The sequence below is a fragment of the Trachypithecus francoisi genome, unplaced genomic scaffold (genome assembly GCF_009764315.1).
Source record: "Trachypithecus francoisi isolate TF-2019V2 unplaced genomic scaffold, Tfra_2.0 Contig01461, whole genome shotgun sequence".
Taxonomy (NCBI): Eukaryota; Metazoa; Chordata; class Mammalia; order Primates; family Cercopithecidae; genus Trachypithecus; species Trachypithecus francoisi.
The window spans coordinates 6,415,371-6,432,833 of NW_022681433.1; the positions used below are offsets into that span (position 1 = coordinate 6,415,371).

Sequence of the window (17,463 nt, forward strand, 5' to 3'; positions counted from 1 at the left end):
GCCATTATCCTAAAACATACAAAAATTCTCTAGTAACATCCAAGCAAAAGCAGTCATGAATAATTTTATTTGCTAACAAATAAGCTCACTCAAATCACATTAAAATCACTCAAGGAGAATAATTTATAGGTATTGTTATTCTACCTTTAACTTTTATTTTTCTATCTTTCAATTTCTGTTTGTTCCTTTCCTAAGCATTAGTGCTCTTTTGGAGGTTTAATCAGTCAACCAGTATTTATTGGAAGTATTTTATATGGAAGGCACTGAGCCAGCTGTTGTGAGATTCCTAAAGTATTTTAAGATGAGGTTTCTGCCCCATCTACTTAGAGAGGTAAGACATATTTACATCAAACCATAACTAATGATTCTAGATGATAAATGAGAAGTGCTAGATCATTTTTAAAAGTTTGTTTTACCTTATAGATAAGTATTTTATTCTTCCTTTCCTTCCTGCCCTATTTAATACATAAGTAAAATTGTGGTCAGGAGAGTAAAGTAAGCTTTCAAGCTTTCTTCCTTTATGAAAAACATTATTGAGTTCCTGTTATTTTCTGTGCCAAACATTTGGCTATGTTCTTTAAAATAATCTCATTTAATCCTTATAATAACTTTGTGAGGTAGGCATTATTCTCATTTTATCAGTGAGGAAATGGATTTAGAGGGTTGAAGTAACTTGTTCAAGGTCACCCTGCTAATCAGTAATGGAGCCAGGATTCACATATAGGCCTGCTCAGTTTGGTGCTTTTTCTTTTCTTTTTCTTTTTGAGTTGGAGTCTCACTCTGTCACCCAGGCTAGGGTACAAGTGGCGCCATCTCGGCTCATTGCAAACCCACCTCCCAAGTTCAAGCAATTCTCCTGCCTCAGCCTCCTGAGTAGCTGGGACTACAGGTGTGTGCCACTACACCTGGCTAATTTTTTATTTTTAGAAGAGACGGGGTTTCACCATGTTGGCCAGGCTGGTCTTGAACTCGTGACCTCAGGCAATCCACCTGCCTCAGCCTCCCAAAGTGCTGGGATTATAGATGTGAGCCACCACACCTGGCCTGATTTGGTGCTTTTTCTGTGTTATTCTGTTCCACTGTGGTTCTATTTGATGATGATAGAAAAAGCCATGCAAAGGAAGAATGATAATAAAAATTATGATTTTGAAAAGCAAAAGCCAAAAGGAGGAAGGGACCTTTATCCTATAGTATGAAATATTAAATGTTCTTACAGACTCTTAATAGGTTGCTTATGTACATAATGCATCATTACTTGAGTCTCTTGTCTTAACTAAGGAACCTTTTAAAAGATCCTGTCTTAAAGGATCTGGGTGTAGTAGCACACGCCTGTGATCCCAGCTGTTCTGTAGGTTGAGGCAGGAGGATCACTTGAGCCCAGGAATTTGAGACTGCAGTGAGCCATGACCACACCACTGGACTCTAGGCTAGACAACAGAAGGCGTCTCTGTCTCTAAAAAAATATTTTGTTATTTTATTTTTTAAAAAGATCCTATCTTTTATTAAATCTTAAATATGAAAGTCTGGAATACAATGATAATAATCTTATGTTCTTATGTTTTAAAGTGTGCAATGTTTTATGAATAATGGAATATTGTTACTACTAATAAAATTAAGCAATAACAATAGTGAAACTTCAGATGGGATTAAAACCTACTTAATTTTAGTATCCAAAGTATTAAAGAACTCAATATTTTAAATGTATTTAATTAGATCTCTGGCATATTTAGAAAGACCAGGTGTTTGTTTCAAACTCCTTTCTAGTCCATAACCTTCCTGATACTCTACTCTATGTCCTCCGTCAATATTCTCATTAGTTAAGTATCATCTGCAGGCTTATATCTGTGTTTTGTTTTGTCAATACATCCTGGAAGCTGACATCTTTTTTGAAACTGAAATATAAGTGGGGCAAAGCAGCGTAAAATATGTAAGTCAACAAGATGTTCTCCTTGCTCACAGCAGCCCCTAACCTGTTTCTCCTGGTAGGCTAAAGCCCTGGCCACTCACAGTCTTGTGATTTTTCTTGTCTGACTCAACCTCCAGGAAATGAGTAACTGCTTCCTAGTGCCTCTGCTCTGCTCCAAGAAGTAGGCATCCATGCTGTTTCTTTTTTTTTTTTTTTTTTTGAGACGGAGTCTTGCTCTGTCGCCCAGGCTGGAGTGCAGTGGCCGGATCTCAGCTCACTGCAAGCTCCTCCTCTCAGGTTCATGCCATTCTCCTGCCTCAGCCTCCCGAGTAGCTGGGACTACAGGCGCCCGCCACCTCACCCGGCTAGTTTTTTGTATTTTTTAGTAGAGACAGGGTTTCACCGTGTTAGCCAGGATGGTCTCGATCTCCTGACCTCGTGATCCACCCGTCTCGGCCTCCCAAAGTGCTGGGATTACAGGCTTGAGCCACCGCGCCCAGCCATCCGTGCTCTTTCTTTAATGTACTTTGTTGGTGAAGCTCATGGAACAGTGGTATTCTTATGTAAGATCTACCAGTCAATTAAATATTAAAATACAGCTGTCTACAACCAGGTGTTTTCAGTGTCTCCTTTACAGATGAATAGAAAAGTCATTTATATTTTGTCTTTGTTTTCAGCGTTCTTACTTCCGTACTCTCTCATGTATGGGTTCCACTTTCTGGTGTGGTTCCTTTGTGTCAAAGGAATCAGGGACACACAGTGTGGGTTCAAATTATTTACTCGAGAAGCAGCTTCGCAGACGTTTTCATCGCTACACGTTGAACGATGGTAGGTTTCTGACTGGAATGTATCCAGTCTGTCTTATTACCCAGCCATCATTCTAGGTAATGATAAACAGCCCTGTATATTTATAATGAACATGTAGATTTAAACAAAATTGACACTAATGTATGTAAACTTGATCTTGCCTTTATACTTTTCCTGAGTTGGATCTTATTTTGAAAATATGCAAACCCAACAATATGGTATAAACTTATGTGTGTTCACCCTAATTGTAGACAGTAGAAATTGAATGGCCTGAAAACATTTTTTTTTCCTTAGACTTCCTTTTTTATTTCCTTTGAAGAAAAGAGGAAAAGCTCAGAAATATCAGAATAGGGCACCCATTTTCTCTTTTCTTCCTTCTACAGGAGATGATGTGTCTTTTCTAAGACCGATCTTTTGACCTCTACATCTCCTTCTACCTTGTCAAAACGTAATCCTGTCCATGTATTTCATCTCTTGGGTATTCAGCCTTTTCCCCTCCATCACATATTTCCCAGAACCCTCCATTGACCCTGCTGTGCCCTTCCAGCTCTAGCCCCTGTCTCCTTCACAAGCAACCTTCTCTTGAAAAAGTAGTTTGTATTCACTGGCTTTGTTTTCTTGCTTCCCACTCACTCTTCACCCCACCTTCTTCATATGGATTTTCTCCCATTCCTCATCCTTTTTTTTTTTTTTTTTTTTTTTGAGATGGAGTTTAGCTCTTGTCACCCAGGCTGGAGTGCAGTGGCACAATCTCCACTCACTGCAACCTCTGCCTCCTGGATTCAAGTGATTCTCCTGCCTCAGCCTCCCAAGTAGCTGGGATTATAGGTGGGCGCCACCACACCCCGCTAGTTTTTGTGTTTTTTACTAGAGATTGGGTTTCACCATGTTGGCCAGGCTGGTCTTGAACTCCTGACCTCAGGTAATCCAACCAAAGTGCTGGGATTACAGACGTGAGCTACCACACCCGGTCTCCTTCATCTTAACATCTAGCCACCTCTATGTCATTGAAGCTAGTGGTCATGGTAAATGATCACTTGTCACACTTTTTTTTTTTTTTTTTTTTTTTTTTTGAGACGGAGTCTTGCTCTGTCGCCCGGTCTGGAGTGCAGTGGCCGGATCTCAGCTCACTGCAAGCTCCGCCTCCCGGGTTCACGCCATTCTCCTGCCTCAGCCTCCCGAGTAGCTGGGACCACAGGCGCCCGCCACCTCGCCCGGCTAGTTTTTTGTATTTTTAGTAGAGACGGGGTTTCACCGTGTTAGCCAGGATGGTCTCGATCTCCTGACCTCGTGATCCGCCCGTCTCGGCCTCCCAAAGTGCTGGGATTACAGGCTTGAGCCACCGCGCCCGGCCAATCACTTGTCACACTTAACCCATCAGCAGCATTTGATACTTCTGACTCTCTTTCGAAATATACTGGAGATACAGGTGGCTAGCACTGCCGCACAGAAGCTGAAACCCTGACATGAGCCCTGACATTCTCCATATGCGTATATCCAATCCATGACAGGGCCTGTTGTTTATCTTCCCCCATTTCTCTCCATCTCCACCACCGCCATCCAGAACACCATCCTTCTCCAGACTACCATGCTGTAGCCCACAAGGTCTTTGCAAACTTAAGTGTAATCAATCATATGCACCTCTTCTGCTTATAATTCTTCATGGGCTTCCCATGGTCTTTAGTCTCGCCCCACCTGTGTCTCCTCCACATGCAGACTCTTTTCTAACTAAGCCCCTTCTCACCTTCTCCTTCAGATCTTCCTTAGGGTAGCCTGCCCTCACTCTCTAAATAGAATATAATTAGCTTAGGTGCCCCTAATTATACCCTGTTGCAGTACCATGTGCTGTATTCGTAGCACCTATGACATTTATAGTTTTTCTTACATTTGTGTAATTACTTAATGTTTATTTTTCTCAATTAAACCATAATCTTTCTCCATGAGAGCAAGAGTCACATTTAATTTTACTTATTAGTATATCCCACTATCTAATATCATGCCTGGCACATGGTAGGTACCCAGTAAATACTGTTGAAAGAACTAATACTTAGTCATGGGTTCTTTGTGAATCCTGTTGTGTATCTGCATGATTATGCCAGCATGTGTCCATTTTTATACTCTACAACTTTTGTGCATCTGTTTTCAAAGACCTGTTGTCTTCCTAGAAATATATGCCGTATAACCCCCAAAATACTACTTTTAAAAATGTACTTTCAGAATTATCGTTCAGACTTTTTTAAATCTTTTTTTCCTAGATTAAAACATTTTAAGTAGTGTACCTTAGTTGTCAAATTTAGATGTGTTTTTATTATGTTGAAAAATAAAATAAACTGATAGTTAATAGACTCCGAAATCAGAAAATCTAATTTAAGAAACAACTCTAGAAGTAAAGCCCTCTGTCTGCATTAGCTATTTTTCAGTCAGCTATTGCCTCCAGGATGAGGGTCAGAGATGCAGGTTCTTTGTAGTTTGAAAGGAAGAATTTAGAAATTGGGAATACTATTTTTCATTGTTGAGGATCTTTTGTTTTTGTTGAAATATATAAAAGGTTAGGATTGATAACTTAAAAATCATGAAGTTTCCCTGTCAGGATTATTGTAGGGCAGCATTGTTTAATAGAAATGAGACAGAGGCAAGGCATATATGTAATTTCAAATTTTCTATTAGCTACATTTAAAAAGTAAAAAGATGACTCATGCCTGTAATCCCAATTCTTTGGGAGGCCAAGGTGGGGAGGACCACTTGAGGCTGGGAGTTCAAGACTACCCTGGAAAACATAGCAAGACCCTGTCTCTCGAAAAAAAATTTTTTTTAATTAGCTGGGTGTGGTGGTGTGTGTGTCTGTAGTCCCAGCCATTCAGGAGACTGAGGCAGGAGGACCTCATAAGCCCAGAAGTTTAGGCTGTAGTGAGCTATGACTGCACCACTGTACTTTAGCCTAGGCAACAGGGTGAAATCCTGTCTCTTAAAGTAAAAAGCCACCGATGAGATTTACTTGTTATCCAATATATTTCCAAGATATTGTCATATCACCATGCAATCTGTATGAAAACAGTTGAAATATTTTACATTATTTTCTTTGTACTATATAGTCAAATTTACAGCACAACTCAATTCAGACTGGGCCACATTTCAAGTGCTTAGTATCCTCATGTGCCAAGGGGCTATTGTATTAGACAGCAGTTCTTGTGGGGTTAAGTTAAAAAACATTATTGGGGTTTTTTTTCTTTTTTTAGTGTTAATGTTACATGCAAGCCTTTTATTTATTTTGGTGTTAATTGACATAAGATTGACCTCACTTAATGGCTGGGCATGGTGGCTCACACTGGTAATCCTAGCACTTTGGGAGGCTGAGGCAGGTGGATTGATTGAGTCCAGGAATTTGAGACCAGCATGGGCAATGTGGTGAAACCTGTCTCTGTTTTTTTTCCTTTTTTTTTTTGGGAAAAAAATCTTTAAAAAATCTCTTAAAAAAATCACTTAAAATTTTAACTGCTCACATTTGTCTTTAGGTTACATTATGTTTATTTGGTGCCTCTAAAGGAGAACCACCAAGTATTCATGTATCAGCTTAATGAGCAGTATACCCTTCACCACAATAATATGTCATCGGTGGTTTTTATTTAAACGTTTCTGTTCCTGCACTTTAAATCAAGACTCAAGAACAATATAAGTTACAGAAACCAAGTTGTACATCTGTGCCTTATTTCCAAATGTCACCTTTTACATTTGACTATTTTTTCCAAAGGATTCATTGAAATTTTTCTCAGAATTTTTAAGAAACTGAAATCAAATAGTTTCTAGGTATTAGAAATCTGTGAAGGAGTATACCTAAAGTTAAGACTGTCGCTATCAGCTGGGCACGGTGGCTCACGCCTGTAATCCTAGCACGTTGGGAGGCCGAGGTGGGTGGATCACTTGAGGTCAGGAGTTCAAGACCAGCCTGGCCAAAATGGTGAAACCCCGTCTCTACTAAAAATAAATTTTTAAAAATTAGCCAAGCGTGGTGGCGGGTGCCTATAATCCCAGCTACTTGGGAGGCTGAGGCAGGAGAATTGCTTGAACCCGGGAGGCAGAGGTTGCAGTGAGCTGAGATCACACTGCTGCACTCCAGTCTGGGTGACAGAGTGAGACTGTCTCAAAAAAAGACTTTCAGTGTCTCTTTGGATTCAGAACTGCAGAATTGAGTATAGGTATGTTAAGTATATATATTCAAATATTAATATAAATAAAATGGGTACGTTAAATATAAAAATAGATTATAATGTTTTATGTAAATTTGGCCTTCAAATTCAGATACATATATATGTGTGTGTGTGTGTGTGTGTGTGTGTGTGTGTATATATATGTATATATATACAGTTGTCCCTTGGTATCCACAGTGAATTACTTCTAGGACGTGTGTGTGTGTGTGTGTGTGTGTATGTGTGTATATATATGTATATATATACAGTTGTCCCTTGGTATCCACAGTGAATTACTTCTAGGACCATCACCCACAGATACCAAAATCTGTCCAGATGCTCAAGTCTTTGCTATAAAATGGTGTAGCCTTTGCGTATAATCTACGCATATCCTCTCATATACTTTAAATCATCTCTAGGTTATTTATACCTCATACGAGGTAAGTGCTATGTAAATAGTTGTACTGTATGTTTGTTTTTTGTTGTTAGTGTTTTGGAGACAGAGTCTCATGTCACTCAGGCTGGAGTGAACACGGTTCACTGCAGCCTCTGCCTTCTGGCCTTAGGCAATCCTCCCACCTCAGCCTCCCGAGTAGCTGGGACTATAGGTGCATGCCACCACGCCCAGCTAATTTGTGTATTTTTTTTGTAGAGACAGAGTTTGCCACATTGACAGGCTGGTCTCGAAATCCTGAGCTCACGTGATCCTCCCACCTCAGCCTCCCAAAGTGCTGAGATTACAGGCATGAGCCACTGCACTCAGCTTATATATTTTATTTGTATTTTTTTATTGTGGTTTTTTACTGTTTATTTTTTAATATTTTCAATCCATGATTGGTTGAATTTGCGAACGTGGAACCCATGGATGTGGAGAACCAACTGTGTATATAGCTTCATCTTCAGAGCCGTACTTCACCTAAATTCTTTCCATTTATGGAAGTTAAAATACTTGGGCCAGGTGTAGTGGTTCATACCTGTAATCCTAGCACTTTGGGAGGGTGAGGTGGGCAGATCATTTGAGCCCAGGAGTTCAAGACAAGCCTGGGCCAACACGGCCGACCCCCATCACTACAAAAAAAAATACAAAAATTAACTGGGCACGGTGGTGGACACCTGAAATCCTAGCTACTCAGGGCACTGAGGCAGAAGAATCACTTGAACCTGGGAAGTGGAGATTGCAGGCACAACTCCACCTAAAAAAAAAAAAAAAAATTATTAGTTAGGCGTGGTGGCACATGCCCATAATCCCAGCTATCCAGGAGGCTGAGGCAGGAGGATAGCCTGAGCCCTGAGGTCAAGGCTGCAGTGAGCACTTGATTGCACCACTGCACTCCAGCCTGGGTGACAGAACAAGACCCTGTCTCAATAATAATATATATATGTGTTTTTCTTTGAAATGAACTTTGCTTCAATAAATACTTTTTATTTTTAAATACTTTTTATTTTTAATTTTATTTTTAAAAATAAAAATAATTTTTATTTTATATTTTCATTTTAATTTAACTTTTTATTTTTATATTTTAAACATTTATTTTTAATCAATGAATACTTTTTATTTTTAATCAGTGTTACAATTTTATATATTAAATAGTTCCAGGCTTAGAATAGTAATTCCTTGCCCCAATTTCTACTCCATAGCTGTGGCCACTTTCAGCTGTTTTTTGCTATTTCTTTGTGGTATTTGCATTTATGTTCAGAATAATGGATCTGCATAGCTATTTCTCAAATGTTCAGTTTTAGAAATTAATTTCCAAAATAGGAAACAGATGCTAAGAACTAAAATTCTGGACCGGGTGCGGTGGCTCAAGCCTGTAATCCCAGCACTTTGGGAGGCCGAGACGGGCGAATCACTAGGTCAGGAGATCGAGACCATCCTGGCTAACATGGTGAAACCCCATCTCTACTAAAAACAAAAAAAATACAAAAAACTAGCTGGGCGAGGTGGCAGGCGCCTGTAGTCCCAGCTACTCGGGAGGCTGAGGCAGGAGAATGGCGTAAACCCGGGAGGCGGAGCTTGCAGTGAGCTGAGATCAGGCCACTGCACTCCAGCCTGGGCAACAGAGCCAGACTCCGTCTCAAAAAAAAAAAAAAAAAAAGAACTAAAATTCTCTTCAAGTTCTGTATACCCTCCACATGTAAACTCCAAATACAGTTTTTAAATAATTATTTATTGTCAGTATTGATTGTCATAGCTGTGTGAAGATAATTCACATTTGAGTGCAGCATGATTATATTACCTTTCTTGTACTACTTTTTGTTTTCCTGAAGGTAATAAATGTTTGGGGTTTTTGTTTGCTTGACTTCACTGTAGATCTGTACTTACTCATGTGCAGGCTCTCAAGAGTATAATTATCCCTCACTGTGTTTAAACACAGATTCTGCATTTCTTCATTTGCATTGGAGACATCTCAGTCAGCTCCTGTCTTTCTGCTTGCTCTCTGGCCTGTGATACAGCTTGCTCCATCCTCTATCTCCATTTCCTTATTTATACCCCTGTTTTAGTAGAGCACATTCCCCTATTAACTTTCTAAAAATATGAGAAACTTTTTGATTCCTTGCATGTGAAAAAAAAATTGATTCTACCTTCATATTCGTTTTATAGTTAGGTAGGAAAGGATTATAACTATTCAAAATGGAAATTTTTCCTCAGAATTCTGGAAACATTCCTGTATTGTCTTTGGCACTCCATGCTTCTGTGACGGAGTCCAATTCTGAATCTTGACTCTTCACATGTTGTTTCCACCCCCTTTTGGAAGCTTTTTCTCTACAGTGTTTTGAAATATTATAATTCTAGGACTTAATGTAGTTCTTTTTCATCCTTTTTGTTGAGTACTGAGTAGATCCTTCTTTTTTTTGTAAATTGACAAATTATAGTTGCATATGTTTATAGGATACAAAGTGATGTTATGATTTATGAATACAATGTGGCATAATTAAATCAAGCTAATTAATGTACATCCTTTTTTTTTGGTGGGAACATTTGAAATTTACTTTCTTAGCAATTTTGAAGTGTACAACACATTATTATTAACTATAATCACTACATTGTATAATAGATTTCCAAAAAAACCCTTATTCCCCATCTGAGGCTTTGTACCCTTTGACCATCATCTCCCCATCTTCCCACCCAGCCTCAGGAAATTACCATTCTACCATTCTACTCTCTGCTTCTATGAATTTGATGGCTTTAGATTCCACATAAAAGTGAAAGGATATGCAACATTTGTCTTTCTGGGTCTGATGCTTATTTCACTTAGCGTAACTTAGCATAATACTCTCCAATTCCATCCATGTCACAAATGACAGAATTCTTTTTTTAAGGCTGAATAATATTTCTTTTTTTTTTTCTTTTGCAGTTGCAAGATTTAATAGAGTGAAAACAGAGCTCCCATACAATGGGAGGGGACCCAAAGGGGTTGCCGCTCCCTGCTCGAATGCCTGGGTTTATATCCTGATCACTGTCCCTCCCACTGTGCTCTCAGGCGATATATGATTTGACTACTTCTTTACCTCCTGCTTTAGCCGAATTTGTATTTTAGTGAGCCTCTTTACTAACTGGTTGGGTGTGAGCTGAGTTTCAAGCCCCATGTTTAAAGGTAGGTGTGCTCACCTTTCCCAGCTAGGCTTAGGAATTTTTAGTTGGCCTAGGAAATCCAGCTAGTCCTGTCTCTCAGTCCCCACTCTCAACAGGAAAACCCAAGTGCTGTTGGGGAGATGACCACTCTAACTGCTTCTTTCTGAATTGGGGCGTAGTAGGGGTCATGCAGTTGAGACTTCCTCTGGAGGGGTGCCTTCGATGTCATCAACAATGGAGCATGGGCTAGCAGGCCGGTCCAGGGGTCCGTGGTAGATCTTAGTCATGGACTGCATCTGGGGCTCCATTGGAAGAACCATTTGTAGTTTTACAGCTTCAATTCTGGAAGAGACAAACTTAACAAGGAGGTTAAAGATACAGGGATTGAAATGTGTGGCCTGAAGTGCAGGGGCATATGGGTGTGGGCGGTGAAAGGAGGGTTTCCTTTAGAAAAACTCCTATACATTGGGGCATCCATATTTCCGGGAAGCTGCATTCTCCATAGAAGCTTTTGGTAAGGGGAGCTACTGGTAGTACAGCGGCATGGAGGAGGTGCAGTGAGCGTGCAAGGAAGAGAACAGTAAAAAGAAAAATATGACAAGGGAGGGCCATGGGGATTGGGGATCTGCCATTCTAGTTACTTTCCTCACGGTTGTTGCTTGAAGAGCAGGTGCAGATCCTCTAGAAGTTCACAGGAATAGCTAGCGTTGTCTCCTGGATTTTCAGGTTCTTTTGGCAGTATCCAGGGTTTGACTCGAGTGTGATGTATCCAAGACTCCACTCCAGCCACTTTAACCGCGGTTGGGGTAGATAAAATGACTGGGTAGGGTCCTTCCCAGGATGTGTCTAGGGATGGGGAATTAGAGGGAAGGCACTTGACTAATCCCATGTCTCCAGGGTGGAATAATTCCTTTCCCTCCTCTGAATATCTTATGTAAAACTTTGTCATTTTCTTTACCTGCATTGTTTCTGTTGCCTCTGATTTTTTATGTTTCTTTTTATGACTCATTCTTCACGTCTACAGTATAGCACTAAAACACTCCATAGAAGCTGTGTCCATGTGCAGAGCCTCTGATTGATAAATTTCACTACAGGTTAAACCAGCAGAGCCACATGTGAGAAAGTCCCAACTGTCATTGTCTTTTGGACAGGTCATTTTCATGAAAGTGGAGTCCTTCCATCTCCTGCCTAGGAGCTCTGAGCCTGGCTGTAGCATTCACAGAATCAACAGAGAAAAGGCATGAGGGGAAGGAAAATCTTAGATGTTCAGTGAGTCCAACTTGCAGCCCCACTTGTGTCTTCACCTGAAGATATCATTTGGGCCTTCAGTGCCTGAGCCTCTGGGGTGCTCTGTGGCACCCTTCTCCCTCTGCTCTTGTCCATGTTCCCTACAACTTCCAAGTTTTTTTTTTTTTTTTTTTTTTTTTATCATCTCCTCCCATTGTTTATTCCATATTGTTGCTTTAATTTTGGTAGGGCTGCAGGAGGCAGCAGTGGGGTTCATGTCCATCTGCTGGGTTTAACAGGGTCTTAGCATACTTTTTGTCCTTTAGGAATCTGTTAGTGAGATAACAGCTGTACCAGGAACTGAGTAAGAAAAGAAAACACAGTGGCTCAGCCCAACCCATATTTGCATAAACAAATGAGGCATCTTAGTTGGAGAATAACTCTTATACTGTTTCCCTCTAATAACATAAGCTTCTATATAGAAGTACTTGGTATTTTAGTTAAAATGTTTGCTTAGGTAACAGAGTAGACACTTAAAATATGGTGATATGAGCTGCATTTTTTTCTATGTGTAATAAATATCTTTATGTCTTCTAAAATGTTTGAGAGAGGAGAAAGATGTAATTTAATTTTGGGTCGAGCACAGTGGCTCAAGCCTGTAATCTCAGGGCTTTGGGAGGCCAAGCCAAGTGGATCATTTGAGCCCAGGAATTCAAGACCTGGGATACATAATGAAACCCCTTCTGTACAAAAAATACAAAAATTAGCCAGGCATGGTGGCACAGAGATGAAAATTCAGAAAGAGGGCTAGATAATAAAATTGAGGAAATCTCAAAAGAAGAAAACTAGAAGAGAGAAGATAAAATTGTAGGACTAGTAAGGAATATCTGGGCCTGTGCTCCCAGATGTTCGGGAGGCAAAGGTGGGAGGGTCACCTAAGCCCGGGGAGGTTGAGGCTGCAGTGAGCCCTGATTGCGCCACTGCATTCCAGCCTGGGTGACAGAGTAAGACCCCGTTTAAGATAAAACCAAAAAACCCTTTTGGTCTAGGGTATTTTTTTTTTTTTTAATACAAAGTGATTTCAGTTAACCACCCCACTCTTTTTTACTAATTGTTTTGTGTATTTGGTAAGTCACTAGCTATATACTGATATCCTTAGAAATAATACATAATAATCTGGTTCAGCTTATCAGGTATCATTTGAACTAACTCAGCCCACTAGCTAATATTTTGTTTTCGTGTTAAAAGGAAAGTTAAGCGTTAAGCAGCAGGCTTAATATTGAAATTGTTTCTTTTTTCATGAGTATCACAATTCTAGGTGACGAAAGTTTTAAACTACAACCCACTTTTGTAAATCATTTTATCATCTTAACTAAATATTTTGTTTGCATAAGAAAAAGCATTGTTTTAAAAAATAGTTTTCATATTGAATTATCCAAATACTTGGAATTTAAACTATTTACCTAATGGATGATGATGGTATTGTAGCCAAAAAAAAAAAAAACTCCCAAATTCAAGTTGTCTGGGATTGGAGAAATCAAATATAAGTGGACTTTAGGCATTTTCTTGTCTGTATTAATAATGTTTTACAACCAAGCCCTAGAAGTTTGAACTGTGCTCTGTGCAGCCTAGAAAGTGGGGACTGACTCATGGATGAAAGCAAAACAGTCAAGGACTTTAGACAGTTTAAAAAATGACGATGAAGAAGATTTAACAGGTAGTGGTGCTTTTCTTCCTGAGCTTTAATGCCAGTGAGAGAAGCAACTGGTTCAGATAAATTTTGTAAGCAGAATCCAGGAAAAGTTATGAGTCAGGATTCAGAACCTTTAAGGACAGCAGGTTTGACCAAGGCACTGACTGAAAAGAGACTTTAAGAAAGACCTTTCCTAAGTGGAAGGAAGGATGCACTGGAGATTTAGACTGGAAATGGTTTTAACAGTATTAGTGCAATGGCACTAATTAGGACAACTAAGACAATATATCAGATTCCTGTGTATGCATTAGTTATACCCAAAGAGTATTTCAGACTAGTCCACAGTAGCTTTTTACTTTGAACAGTTACCAATATTATATTGTCCAGGACACCACAGGGAAGGGGAACAGAAAAGACAAGGCAGGCCCTGGGCACACTGCATTGGAAAAGTAATCTTGATCCTCTGATGGCAGAAGAAAATAGGCAACCACTCTAAAGTAATGCAAAACAATCTCAACTAGAGCGTCTGAGTTTTGTTTTATCAGCTCTCTGAATCAGGTGAAAATGTCAGTTCTTTACCTTGAGCTAGTCTAGTTAAGGTTAGGATTGAAAACCATCAATCTTGAAATTTTCCAGGATTAAATTTTTTCTTGGAATCCATGAGGCTAGTTTTACCTCTGTGAGTTTCTGAGTTGTGATAGAGATACAATGTTATGCAGTGATATTCTAAATTATCATATTTGACTTGAAACTTCTGAACTACTCAGCCTTGAATTATTTGACTTCTGTGAATGTGATCTTCAGGTTCATGGTATAAGGTTTATATCTGCCATGTAAGCTTCTTTAAAACATGCCAAGGTAGAGATATAGTTGTGTTCTATTTGTCTTTAAAAATAAATATCAATATATTTTCTATTTTAGGGCATTTGATGTAGAACTACTGTACATAGCACAGTGCTTTAAAATTCCAGTAGCAGAAATTGCTGTCAACTGGACAGAAATTGAAGGTGAGTATATTGTTTATTGTATGACTGTCTTGAGTGAGACAAAGGGAGAGATATCAGACAATACAGTTGTCTAGTAAAGTCAGCTGGCTTTAATGTTCTCCTTGCTCCCCTCATCAAGCCCTTCTCAGCTGTCTTGACTCAAAGATCCGGGTCCAAGGAGTGTATTACCTACTAATAACCTTCCATCTGGCTTGCTGCCTTGTATATATTTTGTCTGTTCATGGGACCTTCAGTAGGCCTACTACCTTGTCTAAGACACTTCAATAAAACTTCCTACAATAGACAAAGTCATGGTGATCTGAAGTTAGAAGGTTGATAGTCTTTTGAGATAGATAAATTTGTTTTTTGCATCACCATTTCCTATATATTTTTTTATCACTAGGTGGCTATTAATTAGGTACCTGCAAACCACTATGCAAAGCTAAATAAGAAATAAAAGTTTTTTTTATGGCCGGGCACCATGCCTCATTCCTGTAATCTCAGCAGTTTTGGAGACCAAGGTGGGTGGATCACCTGAGGTCAGGAGTTCCAGACCAGCCTGGCCAACATAGTAAAGCCCGGTCTCTACCAAAAATTACCAAAAAATGGCCGGGCATGGTGGCAGGTGCCTGTAATCCCAGCTACTCAGGAGTCTGAGGCAGGAGAATTGCTTGAACCCGGGAGGCAAAGGTTGCAGTGAGTCAAGATCGCACCATTGCACTCCCGCCTGGGCAACAAGCATGAAACTCCATCTGAAAAATTAAAAATAAATAAATAAAAGTGTTTTTACTCCAAATGTCCACAGTCAATTCAGAGCCATTTTAAAACTGTATCTGTACATATATCCAAAAATATAAAGATCCCAACTCTATAATAACTTGAAATCTATCATAAATCTTAATTAATTCCTATTTTAAAAGGCTTAGACAGCTCTGGCTGCATAGAATTTTAAACATGTTCTAGTTTTCTCCTTACCTTAGAATGAACCTAAATTAACTCACAGTGTGGGAGCAGTTAACATAATCCACTGGAGACTTTTTCAAAGTCCACCTCCTCTGGTGAGAGTCCTTGTTGTAGTAAACCATTATTGCTCTGTAACCTCAGATGTTTAGGGACAGAAAAAGATTAAGAACCAGTCTCGAGATTATACAAACTCTATGGTCTAGAATGAATTCAAACCTCTTTATGTCTTGCTGAACCAAACTGAGTTTACAAAATCTTAGCTCATCGCCACAGTTGCTGCCTAGAATCAAAGGGGATTGGGAAGCAGATAAAAGGATCACTCAGGGGTATCATGATCAACTCTGTTGATCTGTGTTGATCTTTGGCCAACATAGACTCTATGGGAAGATGAGGTAGGGAAAAGTAAAAGTCCATTTTATATTTAGTCATTTGCTTATTTGCATTACAGAGATAGTTGTATTGTAATATGAACTGTAGGTACCTCAACTTCCTCGTTTGTGGGATGAAGATAATATTTGGCCCTGATAAACAGTATCTCTACAGTGCTTTGGTGGTAATATTTTCAGAAGAAAGCTGTTATATAAATTCAGAGCAGTGAAAAAGGTCTTCTTTAAATACAAAGTGTAATTAAAATGATAATGAAATGTTAAACCTTCCTCCTGATACTTCTTTATCTGCAGGTAATATACTATAAGTAATGGTTATAAGAATCTGCTGTGGCCGGGCACGGTCACTCATGCCTGTAATCCCAGCACTTTGGGAGCCCAAGGTGGGAGGATCACTTGAGCCTAGGAGTTTGAGACCAGCCTGAGCAACATAGTGAGACCTCATCTCTATAAAAAAAAAAATTGTAAAATTAGGCAGGTGTAGTGCGTGCCTCGGTACTCCCAGCTACTGGGGAGGCTGGTGTAGGATGACTGGATTGTTTGAGCCTGGGAGGTCAAGGAAGGTTACAGTGAGCCATAATCGTGTCACTGCACTACAGCCTGGGTGACAGAGCAAGATCTTGTCTCAAATAAACAAAGAATCTGCTGTGATACGTGTGGATCAGATATTTAATTAGGCTGGTGTTCTTGTGTAGCCTGAGACAAAGAGGTCTGGACAAAATTATCTTAAGTCTGATCATAGGCTTTATTTTGTATCATTAAGATTGGATTTATGTAGAAATAATCATATTTATCTGTTATGCTGTATCTTTACTTGTTTCATATGTAATTATTTTCAGTAATGAGCACTCAGTGAGTAGTTTTATTAGACTTTTCTAGAGCTCTCACCATAGGCAGTCCCTTCTTTCTATAGTAGAGCCGTATGAAATTTTCACTGTTTAGATCCTTTCAAGTTTTATTTCACTTCAAAATGTTCTGTTATTGTTTTTAGAGAAAACCACTCCACTCCAGCTCTGAAATTGTTTAACTTTTTGGTCTATGATTTTAAAAAAATTAAGGTGCTAAAGGCTCACAACATGTAGACTTTAAACTGTATGTTTTCTGCTGAGTTTATTTCAGCTAATTTGTTTTTAATTATTTTTAAATTGCAGGTTCTAAATTAGTTCCATTTTGGAGCTGGCTACAAATGGGCAAAGACCTACTTTTTATACGACTTCGATATATGACTGGAGCCTGGAGGTTTGAGCAAACTCGGAAAATGAATTAGGTTGTTTGCAGTCTTCAGTTGTGTTCATATGCGTCAGTGTCACATTTCATTTCATTTGAAACTAAAATTTTAAGTAAAGCTGGAATCAACTTCCTGTCATTGTCTGCCTTTTGATAATTTTAAAGAAGTAATTTCCCATAAGTAAAAAATTGTATATCTCTTTGGATATAAATGGTTTTTAAAAGATGTTTATTTTAAAAGTCAGATTTTCTTTTGCTTATTTAGCTTTATTATCATTATAATTCTGAGAAACATAATTTTTGTAGACAGAAGTGATTCTTACCCTAAAGTACCTGCATAACTCTCATGAACTTAAATAGAAACTACAATCATGTAACAGTTTTCAGAGATTTAAAAATAAAGCTAGGGTATAAATGTATATACATTTATCCCAATCAAAGAAACCTATATTTCAGCCTATGAAACTTTAGGAAATTCTACATTAAAGGCAAGAATACAGACTTAGTCAC

General features: G+C 39.0%; 1 protein-coding gene across 1 annotated transcript in view; it reads left to right on the plus strand.

Moving 5' to 3' along the window:
- ALG5 (ALG5 dolichyl-phosphate beta-glucosyltransferase) overlaps window positions 1–17,166 on the plus strand; it is a 52,536-nt gene extending 35,370 nt beyond the window's left edge. The window contains 4 exon segments of the mRNA XM_033235096.1: window positions 2,584–2,599; window positions 2,602–2,734; window positions 14,313–14,398; window positions 16,878–17,166. Of these exon segments, the coding sequence (XP_033090987.1) occupies window positions 2,584–2,599; window positions 2,602–2,734; window positions 14,313–14,398; window positions 16,878–16,993 (351 nt within the window). The 3' untranslated portion in view covers window positions 16,994–17,166.
- The last annotated feature ends 297 nt before the right edge of the window (window positions 17,167–17,463 follow it).